General features: G+C 41.7%; 1 protein-coding gene across 4 annotated transcripts in view; it reads left to right on the forward strand.

The window, feature by feature from the left end:
• The window catches only part of LOC100382952 (uncharacterized), a 55,061-nt gene that overhangs the window by 23,066 nt on the left and 13,642 nt on the right, over positions 1-18,353 (forward strand). The window contains exons 8-28 of one of the 4 annotated variants that reach the window (XM_023302219.2): positions 3,143-3,583; positions 4,355-4,652; positions 5,147-5,593; positions 5,680-5,838; positions 5,969-6,118; positions 6,882-7,037; positions 7,172-7,213; positions 7,308-7,652; positions 7,794-7,967; positions 8,079-8,239; positions 11,763-12,072; positions 12,164-12,569; positions 12,655-12,976; positions 13,172-13,360; positions 13,689-13,953; positions 14,071-14,259; positions 14,330-14,548; positions 14,633-14,809; positions 14,893-14,990; positions 17,116-17,571; positions 17,653-17,863. In XM_023302219.2, coding sequence (XP_023157987.1) covers positions 3,143-3,583; positions 4,355-4,652; positions 5,147-5,593; positions 5,680-5,838; positions 5,969-6,118; positions 6,882-7,037; positions 7,172-7,213; positions 7,308-7,652; positions 7,794-7,967; positions 8,079-8,239; positions 11,763-12,072; positions 12,164-12,569; positions 12,655-12,976; positions 13,172-13,360; positions 13,689-13,953; positions 14,071-14,259; positions 14,330-14,548; positions 14,633-14,809; positions 14,893-14,990; positions 17,116-17,571; positions 17,653-17,863 — 5,215 coding nt within the window. 4 annotated transcript variants of the gene reach the window in all.

Consider the following 18,353-nt stretch of genomic DNA (forward strand, 5'->3'; position numbering starts at 1 on the left):
TAAACAGAATATGATGTAATGAAGAATGGGTTGAAGATTCTGAAAAGTAGAAACTGATCTTATGGCGTCGTTATAAAGAGAAATAAAAAATATATGTGCTCATATATAAATGGTCGGAGGACTATTCTCTATTATAGTACACAAAATTAAAGGTCGTGGAGGAAACAATATCCATAAGTAGCAGTAAAGTGGCAAAAAGCAATGAGCGTTGCTATAGCATGTGTTGCAACACCATTCAACCATCTGTACCTCGGTCCTTGATGAAATTAGAGAGCGTGTTGCAGTCAGAGGGCGAAACCAGTGAAGCCTAGTTCTTCGCACGGCACATGTCTTCGCAGGACGGTCCGTAACGACCTCACATAGAGCGTTGCAGTCAGAGTTGAGGGCGAGACCAGCGAACCCCAGGTCCACACATTCCCTCGTCCTGTGCCAGTCGCCGCCAGCAACAGAGACCGAGAAATATATTAGTGGAAAATACATATGTACACACATTTGCACCGAAAAAAAATACACAGTTTCATATCTATGCTTTTGGGGAACTTTAGGAAATTAATGCAATTTCAATTTTAAAAGACTATGAAAAGAAAGAGACGTAATTCTAAAAGGTTGAAATACATACCTATCTTACAGCTAGGCTCTTTTCTTTTAGAATGAATAGGGTGGTCATTATAAATACAGGGATATAAGAATGCATGAGAAAACACAATTGTGCAGTGTTCTATTACGAACTGTTGTAACGATAATAAAAGAATATAAGAATAGATGATTAAATATGTGAATAGATGAACAAATATGTGGAAAATTTATAGGTACACATTTACACCGAAACAAAAATAATGCACAGTTTCATATCTAAGCTTTTGAGGGAGAAGTTTAGGAAATTAATGCATTCTGAATTTAAAAAGATTACACAAAGAAATAGACGTATTTCTAGAAGTAAGGTTGAAGTACATACCTATCTTACAGTGAGGTTCTTTTTTCTTTCAGAGTGAATATGATGGTCATTGGAGTAATGGAATAGTTATTGACAGAGAGGAAAGAGAAACAGTAGTTGTGTAATTCCTCGCAGTGAAGAAAAACAATAATGTAAGTGTATGCTCTAAAAATGAAGAGAAAACTGCACAACCTAACCCAGTTTATATGAAACTATAACTCTGCAATGTGTCACTTCGATCCTTAGATATCCTTTAAGTTGGGAACAAATAGTTTTGAAGAAGTTAGTGGTAATTAGCTATTGTATGAAAACATGATATTTTCATTAGTCACTCCATTAGCTGCATACTAAAATTCCATTCGAAGTCATAAAAATATAGAGCACTACGTGGCAAAAACAAACGGCGCAAATTGTTAATCATATATAGGAATGTGGCCATGTGTACACAAATGATCGATAAAATGAATAGTCAAAATATAAGAGTAGATGTGTACACAAATGATCGATAAAATGAATAGTCAAAATATAAGAGTAGATGAATATATTTACGTGAAAAAATGTATAGGTACACATATTTGCATCAAAACAAAAAAAGAACATTTCATTTAAAACATATCTAATGTTTTGGACAAGGAATTATAAAACTAATGCAATTTTAATAAACAAAAGACTACATAAAGAAAGAGACGTAATTCTAGAAGGTTCAAATACATACCTATCTTCCAACAAGGTGCTTTTTTCTTCCAGAGTGAATAGTATGGTCATTCCTTGCACCCAGATCAGGTCTAAGTAAGTGATAATTACCTCGTGAGTCAAGAACAGGTCTAAGTAAGTGATAATTACCTCGTTAGGAAAATTCTTGGATTCTGCCTGAATGTCTTATAAAAAAGCTTAGAACATAAATTTAGCCTTTTTTATGCAGTCGTAGTAATAATGCAATAAATCTGTAAACTCATGTATCAATAGATGTTGACCTCAATGTGCCTTGGCTGCATCGGCTAATCTTAGGAAACTTACACATTAAACAATGAGATACAAGGAAATTTACGTAACCAGCAGCAATCGAAAATTATATTTGGTTAAACCAGGGAAAATGAAGACAAAGATCTGAGGACAAGATACAAAATGAGAAGCATTTTGAGTAACACCGGAACTTTTAAGAGAGGATGTAGAAATCGTGAAGGAATAGAATCGAATCTAAATTTTACAAAGGTGAAACGGGTTACTATTTTCGTTGTACAGCAACAACTAGGCGACAAAGTTGATGTCCCAAAAAAGAGTTCCTGCAACAATCTATGAGCACGAAAAATGTTTTGTGGGCGAAATGAAACGCAAGCAATACACACATCCTAAAATGGAGGAAAGAAATCATGGATTAGACCGAGAAGCCAAAATCAGAGAAAAGCCTAAACCCTAAAATTTTTGGGGCAAATTGAGGAGTAGAGACGTTCGTTCAATGCACAAAGTAAAATATTGCCCTTTCGAACCGTAATGGAGCACACACCAGAAACCCTAAACTTTGGGAGAAACGACTGAAAAAGAGATGCTTAGTTAATGAGCTAAGTAAAACAGTGGCCTTTTCGAACCTCAATGTATAAAAAAAAGCATGAGGTTCTCAGGTACAAGAAAATCTCAGTAAAAGGATGCTGAGCATGATTGAAAGCACGGATCTGGAAACAGACAGATGTCCACCGAATCGAAACGGACGACGAACGATAAAAATCCTATCTGAGCAAACAACCGGAGCCGAGGAGGAAGCCGACCGAGAGGAAACTTCTATACGGAGGCGGAGTAAGCAAAACATATATCTCACTAAAACAAATGGAGCCGAGTAGGAACCCAACAGCAGATGAAGCGCCTGTGGTGATCCAGAAAGGAGCAAAAAGGAAGAAAGGGATGTAAAGCGCCACAGTTGGGAGAAGAAGCGAGAAGCCAGGAAGGAGAAAGTGGCCGGCAGATGTCTCTAGAAAGCAGCTACCATTTCCTTTAGCCGGACCCTTTTTTTTTACCAAACAATGAGCTGCCGTAGCAGGAGTAACAGGAGCCCTTGCTTTGTAATCCAACGGTGCACAATTTAATGATGACGTGGATAGCCCCATGTGTGCCGTTTTGAACCGGCTTTGTTATAAGGAAATGTGACTGTATTGTCAGAAAATTGTTTCCACATACTGTTTCATATTTTGTCTTGTGTCCTTGACTGTTGATCAGCTTCGGTAATGTCAATAATCTGCAATTTTTGTGTGAAAATGGGCGGATACATAAATTTGCAAACAGTATCTGTTGGCCTGCATTTATGCTTCAGGAGTATCATCAGCAAAAAATTCTTAATGCTCAGGCCATCCTGAAAGCTGATAAAGAAAGCACTGGGCCTTCACCAACATTGGAATCTTTCTCAAATCCTGTAGATATTCTTGATACATCAGAATGGAACGAGTATTCTGTAAAATTAAGCATAACACTTTGCTCATTTCTCCTTCCTCCCAAGGAGATCAAATACTGCCCTGCTCCAACTGATGTTACCCAAATTTCACTATCCATCTCATTGGCTTACTGGGAGCAATGTGCAAGGTGGATTATAAAGGTTCTTTCAACAGTTTTCCCGTGCATGAAAGCTTGTGCTAGTGAAACTGATTTGCCTAACCATATAAGGTCAATTCTTTCTCCTTTTGTTTGCTATGCCACTTTGTTGACTTGATGCATCTCTAACCTACCCCAACAACTTGCTCGGGAATATAGCTTTGTTGTTATTATTAATAAACTATCATCCTTTACATTCATTATGTCCAATCAATCAAGATAGCGTATATTGGGTTTAACAAAGGATATTTTCCAAGCTAAGGTGTATTGGTCGAACATCAACTAAAAACACATAGTCGAATGCTCAACGAGTAACAATTTAAAAGTTCTTATAGATAATTTGCACCATTTGAGCCATCTTTCAAATAGTTTCTGTTTTTTATTATCTGCTTTCTAATCCTTTGCACCTTTTCTATTTGTTCACTGTTCTGGCTATTATGTTTTTTGGATCAGTCTCTGTGTGAATAATACTGCGAGGGGTAAGACATCCCCGAGCATTGTATTAAGAAAACCTTCTCGCATATGTCGAGAAAACCCCCGAACCCCCACCTATATACAGCGGCACCGTAGGCCGTAGCCATGTGAGAACGATCGTGACTGGGGCCGGGCCTCAGACCTGTGGTTTGGCGTGGGACAGCTGAGGGGATTTTTTTAACCACAACTTGAAATTCGCTCCCACGGGAGTCAAACTCAGGACCCGAGAAGTGCTACTCAGACTACCTAACCAACTTAGCTAGAGGCCCTTTCGGTCTCTGCAAGCTGAACATGTATGTATTTTAGTGGGAAGATTTTGTTACTAATTTCTTTCGCTGATGATTTTCTTTTCGTTGATTAATGCTCCAGGATTTTAGCAAATACCATGCAGCATTACATGCTTTGCACGTTTAGGAAGGTTCTTATTTCAGCACCAGCTCTACTTAAATCTTTTCGAGAGGAGGGTCTCTGGGATCTGATATTTTCAGAGAAATTTTTCTACTTTGGATCATCTTTGGACTACATTCAACAGAATGATCAACTTATTGATGCTCCCAAATCAATCGATTCCAAAAGTTTCAGTGAAACCGATGTCAACGTTCTTCAAGCAGAAGCTATTTCCTTCTTGGAGTTTGCTGCAACACTCAATGAAAACTCAAATAACTTGGTATCCCCATTTTCCCCTGCCTTAGATAAGAGCATCTCCAATAGTTATGTAAATTTTAGCTGTCTAAATCACAGATTTTAGAAGTTGCTAAATAACTTTGGGAGTAAAAAAATGTGAGTTCTCTAATAGTTCTCTAAATATAGGTCATAATTTTGTTTTATATCTATGCACATAAAAACAAATAGGTCACAAATGTCAACAATCACCTTCATTACCTACATGATGCAGTCAACATTTTTGTTTAGAGAGTTGCTATCGGTTGCCAAATGTAGAGAGGAAATTTGGTTAGATGAGAAGTTGCTAAAATTTAGGAAGTTAATTTAGAGAACTGTTGAAGATGAGTTTTTATGTTAACTACCTAGATTATTGATTTAGAAAGTCTTTTAGAGAACTATTGGAGTTGCTCTAAGTTGTTACTCCTATTATGATAATGTGAACAGTGCCATTTTTTTTGTTTGCACCTTCTCTCTAAAATTGCCTTGTTTTGTTTGTAGCCAGAATGCTTAGCATTGGTAGGTGCACTTGAACATTGTACCTATGATCCTGGATTGGCCGGTGGTATTGTTAAGAGCTTTCACGTGATCCTACAACTTGCAACTGAACAAACTCTAGCTTCTTTCAAGTCAATTGATGTGCTCACTAGAGTCCTGAAGGTTGCATGCCTTCAAGCACAAGAAATAAGGAAGCTGTCCCAAGATGACTTAAATCAAAATGGTTCTCAATCCAGAAATGCTCAGACGACTTATTCAGATGAGAGAATTAAGAACACTTGTGCATTTGTGAAACTGGCTTTCAACCTTTTCAAGGAGTATGCCACAATATCTGACATTGGAAGGATTACAGTTTTATGCAATGCTAATTGCATCGAGTGTTTATTTGATTTGTTCCAAGAAGAATACCTCAGGAAACACATATTGGAGCAAGTACTTGCCTTATTTAGGGTAAGTCGTATCCACCCTCTTTTCTTATATTGTTCTTTATACTATTGTCTGGATCTTAAACCTCTCCTGTTCTTTCTTACAATCAGTTACCTTCGTCATCAGCACAACACCACGCAGCAAAGATGCTACTATGCTCCAAATATCTTGAGACTTTCACTCGTGCAAAAGAAAAGGAAAAGGCTTTTGCAGAATTGTCAATTGATCTATTAGTCAATATGAGAGAGGTCATAATGATAGACCGTGTGGTATGTTTTTTGTTCTCTTGTAAAGATGGATCTGCACATGGTACTTACATTTTTTGGTATTTCTCTTCGCATCATAATCCACCTCGTCCCTGACAGTTTTAATTGTTTTTCACTATTATATTTTTGGCAGTATTATCAAAATCTGTTTCGCAATGGGGAGTGCTTCTTGCATATAGTCTCTTTGCTGAATGGAACTTTTGATGAAGCAGTTGGGGAGCAATTGGTTCTTAATGTCCTTCGGACACTGACTGCTCTACTTGCTGAAAATGATGAGTCAAAGGTAACAAAATATTTCGCTATAGTTCATGCATGTGCTACATAAACTGTACTAAGCAAGTACTTTCAAGCCTGCTGTTACCATTTTGGTTGTTCCTGGAAAGGCACCTGTATCTTGTTTTCATGGATGTCCTCCTGGGTTACCGTTGGCAACTTAATCCCTGCAGTGTTGCATACCACTGTACCAGCAACATTAGTGCTGCACCATTACCGTTTGCGTGTTGGCACTATTCATTGGTACTTAATCTGGCACATACATGTGGTAAAGTTCATAGGCCTACACACATGGCACAGCACTAGGTGGAAATTAGACTATTAGATAGGTCTAATTATGGCCTTATGGGTGTGAGCACAGCCCACCCAATCCACCTGTTACACCCAACCAAATCATGAAACAAAGTGATGCATGGATTGGGTAAAAACGGGTTGGAAACTAATTGGACCCAGGGTCACCTCACTGTGCTGCCATCCCTGCATTTGTTGGCCTCTCTGATGTTGCACTTCTTTCCTCCTTGTGATTCAGTTCACAGCTCCTATCCCCAGTAGGCTGATGCATATATAGGAAGGATGGCTGAAACTGAAAGCATTCATTTGCAGCCACAGCGGTAAGTAGTAGAAGCGAACAGGCCAGCACATACAAGCAAGCACCCCGCTGAGCTGGGTTTCTTTTACAAGGGGGTAGTTAGTCTAAGTATTGGTCTGTCCAGCTCTTTACTCGTGCTGTTATTTGCTTGATGTGATTTTAAATTCTGGTTTGCCTTATCCAGGCTGCCTTCAGATTGCTGGTCGGTGCAGGTTATCAAACACTGCAAAGCTTGCTATTGGACTTCTGTAAGTGGATTCCAAGTCCTAAACTCCTGGATGCCCTACTTGACATGCTTGTCGATGGGACATTTGACATAAATGAAAAAGCAACAATAAAGGTGAGAAATGACATGTTTTTGGAAGCAACGACATCCTTGTATATATACTTGATTTGCTTCACTAAATTGTACCCCCTTCTATTACATTCTGCTACCTGATATTTGTTACGTGATTCTGCTGTCCTTTTCATCAGAATGAAGATGTGATTATGCTATTAATAAATGTTCTGCAAAAGGTCCGTTTGCCCCTCCCTATATTCCTCTGTGTGTGCGCATGCGCTTTGTTGATACTTATATGTGTATGTAACATTGGTGATTTTCAATTGGCAGAGCAGCACTTCACTCCAGCATTATGGGCTTATGGTCTTGCAACAGTTGCTCAAGGGGTCCATTACAAATAGAACTTCTTGTTTCAGAGCAGGGTTGCTTAGTTTCCTTCTTGATTGGTTTAAAGTTGAGAAAGGGAATGACATTGTAATGAAAATCGCAGAAATAATTCAGATCATTGGTGGACACAGTATTTGTGGAAAGGATATTCGAAAATTTTTTGCCCTCCTTCGTGACGAGGAGATTATTGCAAAGCAGCAGCACAGTTCATTGCTTTTGACAAGTGTTAGTCACATGCTCAAGGAAAAGGGTCCTGAAGCTTTCTTTGAGTTTAGTGGTCATGACTCTGTGAGTATGTTCATCTTAATGTACTAGAAGCCATTTTGGTAGTATTTTCTTTCTGCTAATTATAAAAGGATTTTTTTCATCATATATTTATGCCATATTTTGCATTCCTTTGTATGATTCCTGATACCTTTTCCCCAACAGGGCATTGAAATTAAATCATCAGTTCAATGGCCTTACAATAAAGGTTTATCTTTCTGTTGCTGGCTAAGGGTGGAAAGTTTCCCTGAGAAGGGTTTGATGGGTCTTTACTCTTTCTTCACTGAAAATGGAAAAGGATGTTTAGCTATGATTGGGAATAATACTCTAATCTATGAGGTAATTCCTGCCACCTCCCTACGTTCACTTTTTATTAAATTTTGCCAGTGCTCCTTTTCTTTCATAAACTATAATATATCCTCATATAAATTACCTCCACATGCTTTGCAGTCTGTCAATCCAAAGCATCAGTGTGTTTTGTTATCTCTAAGCCTCCCTATCAAGCAATGGAAATTCCTTTGTGTTACTCATACAATTGGGAGAACCTTCTCTGGAGGGAGTCAGCTGAGATGCTATGTAGATGGCGATCTAGTATCAAGTGAAAAGTGCAGGTATGTCAAATCCTCACTTCTTTGCTGCATGACTTGCATTTTGTGAGTCAATTTCATTCAATCATCAGATTTAAGTACTTACGGATAATGTTCAAACACTTCCTTATTCACTAATGTTTTCTAGAACATAGCAGGAGGTCTGTGAATAATTTCATTAAGAGAGAAAACAGACGGGGCGACTGAAAGGTCAGCCCCGATTACAATGTTGGTTGGGCCAAGAGCATCAAAGGAGATGCTCAAATTCACCAACCACCACCTACACAAGTCACACGACAACTAGCCATTCACACAGGTCATACTACAACTAGCATCCCAACCTAGTTCCTTGAAGTGCATTCACGGGTAAGCAGGTCTTGAAGAGCATCGGCCCCCACCGCACTCCAAAGGGAGCATTCATTGGCAATGTTAGAGTGTTGTTTACGTCTCTGTGTATACCTCCATTGTAATGAGTCTTGGCCCACAACACTCAGCTATATATATACACTCCCAACCCTGATTAGGGTTAGAGTTTCATTCTCCAACGACTAGCGCGGCCCGCTTCGTCGACCCCGCCCTCGTTTACCATCGCCGAGGGCGGGCCACTCCCTCGGCTCCCGTTGACCCGGCCCCGTCGACGAGCACAACTCGTTTTGCCAACCCCAGCCTCGTCTACCACCGCCGCGAGCGAGCCCCGCCCTCGACTCCCGACGCCCCGCTGGCCCGTATCGAGCCTCTTGTGTACCACGCGGTCACCATCCACCGCGACCCCGGGCACGTCCACCCGATGGTGACTCGCCGCGCAACCGACGTTCTCCGCCGCGTTGACCAGCTGATCCTGGCGGCTGACACGGCTGCCAACCCTCTGGGCGCCTCCCTGGTCCCCTCCATTCGCGCCGCCCTTGCTGACCTCCACTAGCGTCGCACTATGGAGGAGTTAGCGACCCTGCTGGCCAACCAAACCTAGGACCTAGAGCCGTGTCCACCAGACACCAACGTGGTCACAGGCAAGTGGCTCTTTCACCATAAGCTGACCTCGGACGGCTCCCTCGACCGCTACAAGGCCCGTTGGGTCCTTCGGGGCTTCACCCAGTACCTTGAAGTGGACTACGACGAGACCTTTAGCCCTGTTGTCAAGTTCGCCACCGTTCGAGCTATCCTCTCCCTCGCTCTTTCCCGGGACTGGACGATCCATCTGCTCGACGTCAAGGATGCCTTCTTCCACGACACTTTGACGGAGACTGTCTACTGCAGCCAGCCCATCCGCTTCGTCGACGCCGCTCGCCTGGATCTAGTTTGCCGGCTGAACCGCTACCTATACGGCTTCAAACAGGCGCCACGGGCTTGGTACAGTCGCTTCGCCTCCTACTTGGCCTCCATCGGCTTCGTTGAGGCCAAGTCGGACACGTCCTCTTCATCTATTGGCGCGGCGACGACACCGTCTACCTCCTACTCTACGTCGACGACATTGTGCTCACGACATCCACCGCCGACCTTCTACAGCGCACGATCGTCGTCCTTCAGTGAGAGTTCGCGATGAAGGACCTCGGGCCCCTTCACCACTTCTTCGACATCACCGCCGAGCGCCGGCCTCAAGGTCTCTTCCGCCACCAGCGTCAGTACGCCATCGACATCCTAGAGCGGGCTAGCATGTCCGATTGCAAGCCTTGCTCCACGCCTGTCGACACTAAGGCGAATCTCTCTATGGATGACGGGCCCTCAGTCGCCGACGCGACGTCCTACTGGAGCCTGATCGGTGCCCTTCAGTACCTGACCTTCTCCAGGCCCGACATCGCCTACGCCGTCCAGCAGGTGCGCCTGCATATGCACACCCCGCGGGAGCCCCACCTCACCGCTCTCAAGCGGATTCTACGCTACTTCCGCGGCTCCCTCGACTACAACCTCCTACTCCGACCTCCCCGACATCGGAGCTCGTGGTCTACACCGACGCTTACTGGGCTGGCTGTCCTAACACGCGCCGATCCACTTCTGGTTACGCCGTGTTCCTGGGCGTCAACCTCGTCTCTTGGACCGCCAAGCACCAACCTGACGTCTCTTGCTCTAGCGCTGAGGTCGAGTACCGCGCTGTGGCCAATGGTGTGGCCGAGGCCTCCTGGCTGCGCTAGCTTCTCCAGGAGGTCCACAACCCCCTCGAGCATGTTGCCCTCGTCTACTGCGACAACATCAGCGCGGTCTACCTCTCCACCAATCCCGTGCAGCATCAGCGCGCGAAGCACGTGGAGATCGACCTGCACTTCGTTCGCGAGTGTGTCACCACCGGTGATGTTCGGGTTCTCAGTGTCCCCACCACGCTACAGTTCGCCGACATCTTCACCAAGGGGCTGCCGTCGAGCGTTTTTGCCGAGTTTCACTCCAGTCTCAACATCTGTACAGGATAGAGTTGAGACTGCGGGAGGTGTTAGAGTGCTGTTTACGTCTCTGTGTATGCCTCCATTGTAATGGGCCTTGGCCACAACACTCAGCTATATACACACACTCCCAACCCTGATTAGGGTTAGGGTTTCATTCTCCAACTGACAACAACCTGCAGAATAGCAGAAACACGAGGACTTTTGCTGTCAAACACAACCATTCCTATGCTTCCGGATATCTCAAGCAACCAACATGATGGGGGAGTTAAGACCCCTTTTTTGAGCTTATTCGGGACTGCGCTAGCAGCTCTACTCCACCATCTTATTAATCTATCATCAGACTGTGGTGAGAGTGTCAACAACCCTAGATTCATGAAAAGAAGGGACCAAACGCCTCTAGCAAAGACAAATGACTAGACAGTGTTGGATAGTCTCCTCAGCCTGATCACACAGAGGGCAAGCAGCAGTATGGGGGAGCCCCCATTTAGCTAGCCTGTCAGCAGTCCAACACTGATTTTTGACAGCCAACCAGACAAAGAACCTGCATTGCAATTGTAATGGTGCCCATGTTTTCCAGATACGTTTCCACAGACCAAATTTTACTGTCCCATTGAAAAGGCCTCATAAGATAATTTACTGGAGTATACCCCATGCTTAGATAGGTGCCATATATGCTAATCAGGGGTGTCTTGCTGAAGCTCCAGGTTGTCCACCAAGTTCCAAAGCTGCAGATACTCTACAAGAACCTGTACAGACAGGGTCCTCTGATGTCAGAGGCCCATGTATGATTATGCAACCTTTGTGCCACAATAGCTGTACAGACAGGGTCCTCTGATATATTACAATAGCTGTTCTGATTCTTAGTACATGGGGGTGTTAGGCATCTCTTGGAGGAAGATTAGACATTAACAACTTGGACTAATAACAATAGTTTGCTCAAAACACCATATTTGAGATAGTATTCTGCCACTAACAGTGTCAAGATTGTAATCTCTGTTAGTTCTTGCATGGTCATACAACAATGGTATTACTGCTAAGTTGCTCAAACATTCAACAAAAAGTCTAAAAAGAATAGGACTTAATTACATAAATTAGCTGTTGCATATCTTATACTAATTTGGCTTTTATGATGTCTATTTTTCAATAGTATCTTATCTTTCTTTTGGTATTTGCAGGTACACAAAAGTAAATGAACTAATGACTCGCTGTAGTGTTGGTACAGAATTGATGCCCATCGGTGAAGAACCTTCTTCTCTTGGCTTTGAGAACACTCTTGCTTTTACTGGTCAAATGGGCCCTGTTTATGCATTTTCCGATGCTCTCTCCCCTGAACAAATAAGGGGCATTTATAACCTAGGACCAAGTTACATGTACTCTTTCCTTGGTGATCAGAATTTGCTTACAAATGATGACTCACGGTACAAGGGAATACTTGATGCAAAGGATGGCATTTCATCGAAAATGATTTTTGGCTTGAATGCACAGGTTTGAGCCGGCCTCCAAGCATGATATTCTATCTTTTTCAAGACAATGCTGGAATCATATAATTGAATACTTATCCTTTTCTTCTCTGTAGGCTAGTAACAATCGGACTTTGTTTAATGTATCATCTGCACTGGATGGTCTTGACAAGAGTAAGTTTGAGGCAACCACCATGGGTGGGACAAAATTATGCTCCCGGCGCCTGCTGCAAGAAATAATCTATTGTGTTGGTGGCGTTTCTGTATTTTTCCCTCTTCTGATCCACTTTGATGATGCTGTGGTTCAGAATGGAGAGTTTGCCACCAGAGATCAATTGGCTGGTCAAGTTATTGAGCTTGTTGCATCTGTTCTAGATGGAAATATAGCAAATCAGCAACAGATGCATCTTCTTTCTGGATTTTCTATTTTAGGGTTCCTGTTCCAGTCTGTTTCACCGCAGCTGCTAAATATCAAGACTCTTTCAGCATCGAAATACATGTTTACTATTTTGAAGACCTCTAGTGAGCTCTCCTCCTCCCTCTCCCTCTCTTATCTTCCTACTTGTTTGGAAGAGGTTATATCAGTAGCTTATCTGCCTTTTTTCAGGCATGTCAGATATTCTATTGAGAGATGCTCTTTCACAGTTTTACTTGAATCCACATATCTGGGCATATGCAACCTATCAAGTACAGAGAGAACTTTTTTTGTTTCTGATACAATATTTTGAAGCTGATGGGAAATTTTTACCAGTATTATGTGCGCTCCCTAGGATCATTGATGTCATAAAACAGTTCTACTCGGAAAAGCTAGATCCAAGGTTTTCTAAGCCTTTGCTGGTAAGCAAAAAGGTGACTGGGGAGAGACCAAGCATGGAAGAAATTCGCAAGATCCGACTTCTCCTGTTGAGTCTGGCAGAAATGAGCTTAAAGTAAATTACTTGCAACTGTTCGTCAAAGATTATCTTATGTTTTTTCTCTCCATTAGCAGTCCCAAATTTCTGTCCTTTTCATTTTCAATGTTGCCCTGTACACAAATCTGAAACTTTTTTTTCTTGATTTGCATGTGCTTACATTTTCATTCATATTATTTTGGGCTGAATTGGTGATGGAATTATCTGTTTCAGGCTAAAGGTTTCTCAACATGATATCAGAGCTCTTGTTTCCTTTCTTGAACGAAGTCAAGATGTTGCATGTGTTGAGGATATACTCCATATGATTATCCGCGCCCTTTCACAGAACTCGCTTGTACCATCTTTCTTGGAGCAAGTAAATTCACTTGGTGGTTGTTACATTTTCATCAATCTTCTTAAGAGGTGATTTGCTTTGATTTACTTACAGATACTAGCTAAAAGCAAGCAAAGATTTCAATCTACATTAATTCTCACGTTGATAGGGTACTTTTGCTCTTGTCGTTACTCATTAGGGTTTATCAAATTGCAGATATTATGGACCTTTTTTTTTAAAAAAAACTGAACTCTGTTTCCGACTGGCGAAAAATATTTTTCCTTTACTTCGTGTCATCTTTTTTGTGATACAATTCATGGCAAGATGCAAATGCAGTTTTTATATCTGTTTTCTCTCTGTATCGTACTTTTTAGTTTATATATGAAGATGTGAATTTTTACATCATTTGTTTGCCAGGGAATTTGAGCCAATCCGCCTATTGGGCCTTCAGCTTCTTGGAAAGCTTTTGGTTGGGGTTCCATCTGAGAAAAGAGGGCCAAAAATTTTTGGCCTCCCTGTAGGACGACCTAGATCCATTGCTGAAGATATAAGGAAAGGGGCAACAGCAGCACCTCAACTGTTTTTTTATTCAATATCTGATAGACTTTTCAAATTTCCACTTTCAGATCATTTATGTGCTAGTCTTTTTGATGTTCTTCTTGGTGGAGCCAGTCCTAAGCAGGTAATCACCAAGTTTCATACTAAGTGTAATACTATGATATTTATCCTCTTATCTTTGGCTTCCGATGTCAACTAATGCCTTCAATAAAGTAACTAATGCTTATATTTTTCTGTCTAGGTTTTACAGAAACGTTCCCAATCTGATGCTTTAAAAGATAGGAGCATGGCTCCTTTTTTTGTCCCTCAGATTCTGGTTTGCATTTTTAAATATATTCAATCTTGTCGAGATGCTTCAGTGCGTACAAAGATTTTAAGTGATCTTCTTGATTTGCTGGATTCAAATCCTGTGAATGTTGAATCCCTTATGGTACTTTCTAATACTATTTCAGTCATTAGAAATCAGTTTTATATTGCTTATAAAATGTTCCTGTCAGGAGTATGGTTGGAGCTCTTGGCTTGAAACATCTGCGAAGCTTGATGTACTTAGGAACTACAAATCGAATTCTGTAGCCAAGGCTGACGGTTTGGAGACCAATGAGCTGATTCTTGTGAGGAACATGTATTCGTTGGTTCTCTCCTATTGCATATTCTCTGTGAAAGGTGGCTGGCATCAACTGGAAGATACAACAAATTTCCTTCTACTGAAAATTGAGCAGGTTGAGATTCTGTCATTGTAATTTAATAATTTTTTCATTTTATTGACACTTCAGATTGCTTAATTGATAATGCCTAATCTACAGGGGCAGTTACCAAATTCCTCCATGCTCCGAGACATTTTTGAAGATCTCATTGGAAGCCTTCTTGAGACATCTTCTGAAGAAAGTGTTTTCAATTCTCAGCCATGCCGTGATAATATCTTGTATCTTTTAAATCTTAGTCATGAACTCTTTGTTGACCAAATTGGAATTAAACTCTTGGTATGTCTGAGTGATACTTGGTACCAAACTGATTTTTTTCCAGCTGTGGTCCTCATTCACTCATCCTACCCTTTTCTTTGCAGTTTCCTTCACCTGACATGTCTGCACATTTGTCATCTGATGACATCAACTCGGCAGTTCTAGAAATTATGAATACTGAGGGCAATGGTCTGCTTACAAGGTAATATAACAGTAATGTAGCCTCACAAATTGCTACTTCTGACCAAAACATCTAGGTTTGTCCTAAGTCAATCTTTTTTGAACTTTGACCACTAGTATCTAAAATTTATGGATTGTTAATTTTTTCTCTAACACACAGGAGAGCTGCGTACCTTTATAAATTAGAGAAAAAAAGGGAGAGACCAATACAAAGCAATCTCTCCACCTCACTTAGGAGATAAGAGTAGGCTGCAAGATGAAACAAAAGAAGGATACCCCTAAAATAAATAAGAAATCACCAAAAGATGGATTGACATTACTAGATTCTTTGAAAACTATTTTTATAATACACAACTTGTTTAACTTAATATGTTTTTATAGATATTGGTAGTCAACGTTAAAAAGGTTTGACTTATGAGAAATGTTGTGATCAGAGGAATTATCAAGGAAAGTACTATGAAACATGTCTTAACAGTTATTGTCTGTATGCTTGAATTCTTCTAATAAAGCATTAAAATTAAAAAATATCAAATTGCTTGAAATCATGTGCCAAAAACATGTGCTGGTGTGTCACATTATCTCTTTTACTTTTTGAGAAAATCCTGTTTGTGCCTCTAAATTGTTATGAATTGCATTATATTCAATATGAGGGCACTAGGCCCGAATATATACACCGATACATGATAGAGATAGTTATTGGATAGACTGAAACCCTAACCCTAATGTGGGTTGTGAGTATATTAATATAGCTGAGTAACTGGGCCAAGGCCTATTAACTGGGCCAAGGCCCATTGCAAGAGAGAGATACACGGTTACACTAACACCCCCTGCAGCCACAACTCAATCTTGTATGGATGTTGATACTGGACCGAAACTCAGTGAAAACTGTGGAAGGAAGCCCCTTGGTGAAAATGTCGGCGAACTGCAAAGTGGGCGGGACGTGGAGAACGAGAACATGGCCGACAGCGACACGCTCGCGAACGAAGTGGAGGTCGATCTCCACATGCTTCGTGCGCTGATGCTGTACATGATTGGTGCGAGGTAGACCGTGCTAACGTTTTCGCGGTAGACGAGGGTGGCACGCACGAGGGGGCTGTGGAGCACTGGAGCACATGAAGAGGCTGGTGGAGCTAGTAAGCCTCTGCCATGCCATTGGCCACAACGCGATACTTGGCCTCAACGTTGAAGCGGGAGACGACGGGCTGCCGCTTTGAGGACCAAGAGATGAGATTGGCGTCAAAGAACATGGTGTAGCCAGAAGTGGACCAACGAGTGTAGTCAACCCAATCAACGTCGGTGTAGACCACTAGCTCAGAAGTCGGAGAAGGCTGAAGGAGGCCGATGTCGAGGGTGCTACGAAGATAACGAAGAATCTGCTTGACAGCGGTGAAGTGGTGCTCCCACAAGGTGTGCATGTGAAGGCACACCTGATCGACCGCGTGAGCGATGTTAGGCCTAGTGAAGGCGAGGTACTATTCTGCAGTGGTATGCTTCAGATCTGGGAGATTCTTTTTCAGACTAAAGATCCAGGTGTTACTCAGTGGTATTGGGAAACAAAACCCTGTTGTTTGAGGTGGGTTGCATCATGTATTAATTATTGCAATAAAGATTGTCAGAGGCACTATAACACAGCATAAATATTGGATGATGTACTTAGGATAGTGATTTCTGCAGCAATACTTGTTTTAGAATACAGCAGGGGAAACCCCCACTGTAAGATTTTTGTATTAAATAAAAGCAGAAAAAAGAACAAGCCTGTACAACTAAACATACAGCAACCAGAAGAGAAAGAGCAATACCTGTAAAATTGTCTTTCTACTGGATTTGAAGTAGTTCAGTGTAGATGAATGACACTAAACTTCATGCACTTTCTGAAGTTAGCCCCTTGGTTTGCTTTTATTGAGGTTGGCTATGTCACTAGTTTAATTAGTTTGATATTACCTTGCTGGCCTGTTTACTCAGTTATATTGTTTTCACTGACTTGGTTTGTGGGCCATACATAGTACTACCTCCGTTCTTGAATATTTGTCGCCTGCTAGTTCATTTTTGTACTAAAACACGACAAATAAAAAAGAACGGAGGGAGTAGTACTTATGAGCATTTTGTATTTATACCAGTAGTAAGTATTTCAATTTGCATTTTTGCAGTCTTCCTTGGAGTAATATATTATTTAATGATGGAGAAAAGTTGACTGATGATTGGTGGAGCTTTTTTGACAAGATATGGACGCTTCTGTGCTATTTGAATGGCAAAGGCCAAACCAGATTAACACCAAAGGGTTTAAATACAGCTGGACCATCTATTGGGCAACGGGCCCGCGGATTAGTAGAGTCCCTCAATATCCCAGCTGCAGAAATGGCTGCTGTAGTTGTAACAGGAGGCATCAGTAGCGCATTAGGTGGAAAGACTAACAAAGTTGCTGACAAAGCTATGATGCTAAGAGGGGAGAGATTTCCAAGAATTATCTTCCATCTCATCATTATGTATCTCTGCAAAGCTGGCTTAGAAAACGCATCCAAATGTGTTCAGCAATTTATATCACTGCTCCCTAATATTATCTCTGAAGATGATCAGTGCAAAAATAGACTGCATTTCTTGATTTGGTAGGATTTGTAATCTTATTTTATATATAATCATTCGCTTGATGATGGTTAATTTGACAGTTTAGTAACTTATTGCTGCAGGTCCTTACTAAGGGTAAGATCCCAGTATGGGCAACTTGATGATGGTGCACGTTTCCATGTCATGTCACACTTGATTCTTGAAACTGTGATCTATGGAAAGTCTATGCTTACAACTAATATAGTAGGCAGAGATGATTCTACTGAAGCAAATAACAGTAAGGAGGCTGGGTTCATTCTTAATCTTGTACAGAAGGACCGGGTTCTCACTGCGGTTTGTCCCTGTCTTCACGTTCAGTTCTATGCAGAACCTATTTTGTGTTTCTCAGAAATTTCTGAACCATCTAACAGATTTAATAGCATGCATTGTTCTTTGCTGTCAGCTGTGTTTTGTAGCTGTAGGGATAACTTTCAGTTGAATGGGAAAAACCCCAAACCCTAACAGGGCCTAGGGAGTTGTATTAATAGGCTTGAGTAAACTGGGCCAGGCCCATTACAGAGGGGTAAGATAGTAATTACACGGGGAAAACCCCAAACCCTAAACGGGTATTCTAACACCCCCCGCAGTCACAACTCTATCCTGTACAGATGTTGAGACTGGAGCGAAAGTCCAAAAATACACTCGACGGTAATCCATTGGTGAAGATGTCGGCGGACTGCAGCGTGGTGGGGACGCTGAGAACCCGAACGTCACCGGCGGCGACACGCTCGCGGACGAAGTGCAGGTCGATCTCCACGTGCTTCGTGCGTTGACGCTGCACGGG

The sequence above is a fragment of the Zea mays genome, chromosome 4, assembly GCF_902167145.1.
Source record: "Zea mays cultivar B73 chromosome 4, Zm-B73-REFERENCE-NAM-5.0, whole genome shotgun sequence".
NCBI lineage: Eukaryota > Viridiplantae > Streptophyta > Magnoliopsida > Poales > Poaceae > Zea > Zea mays.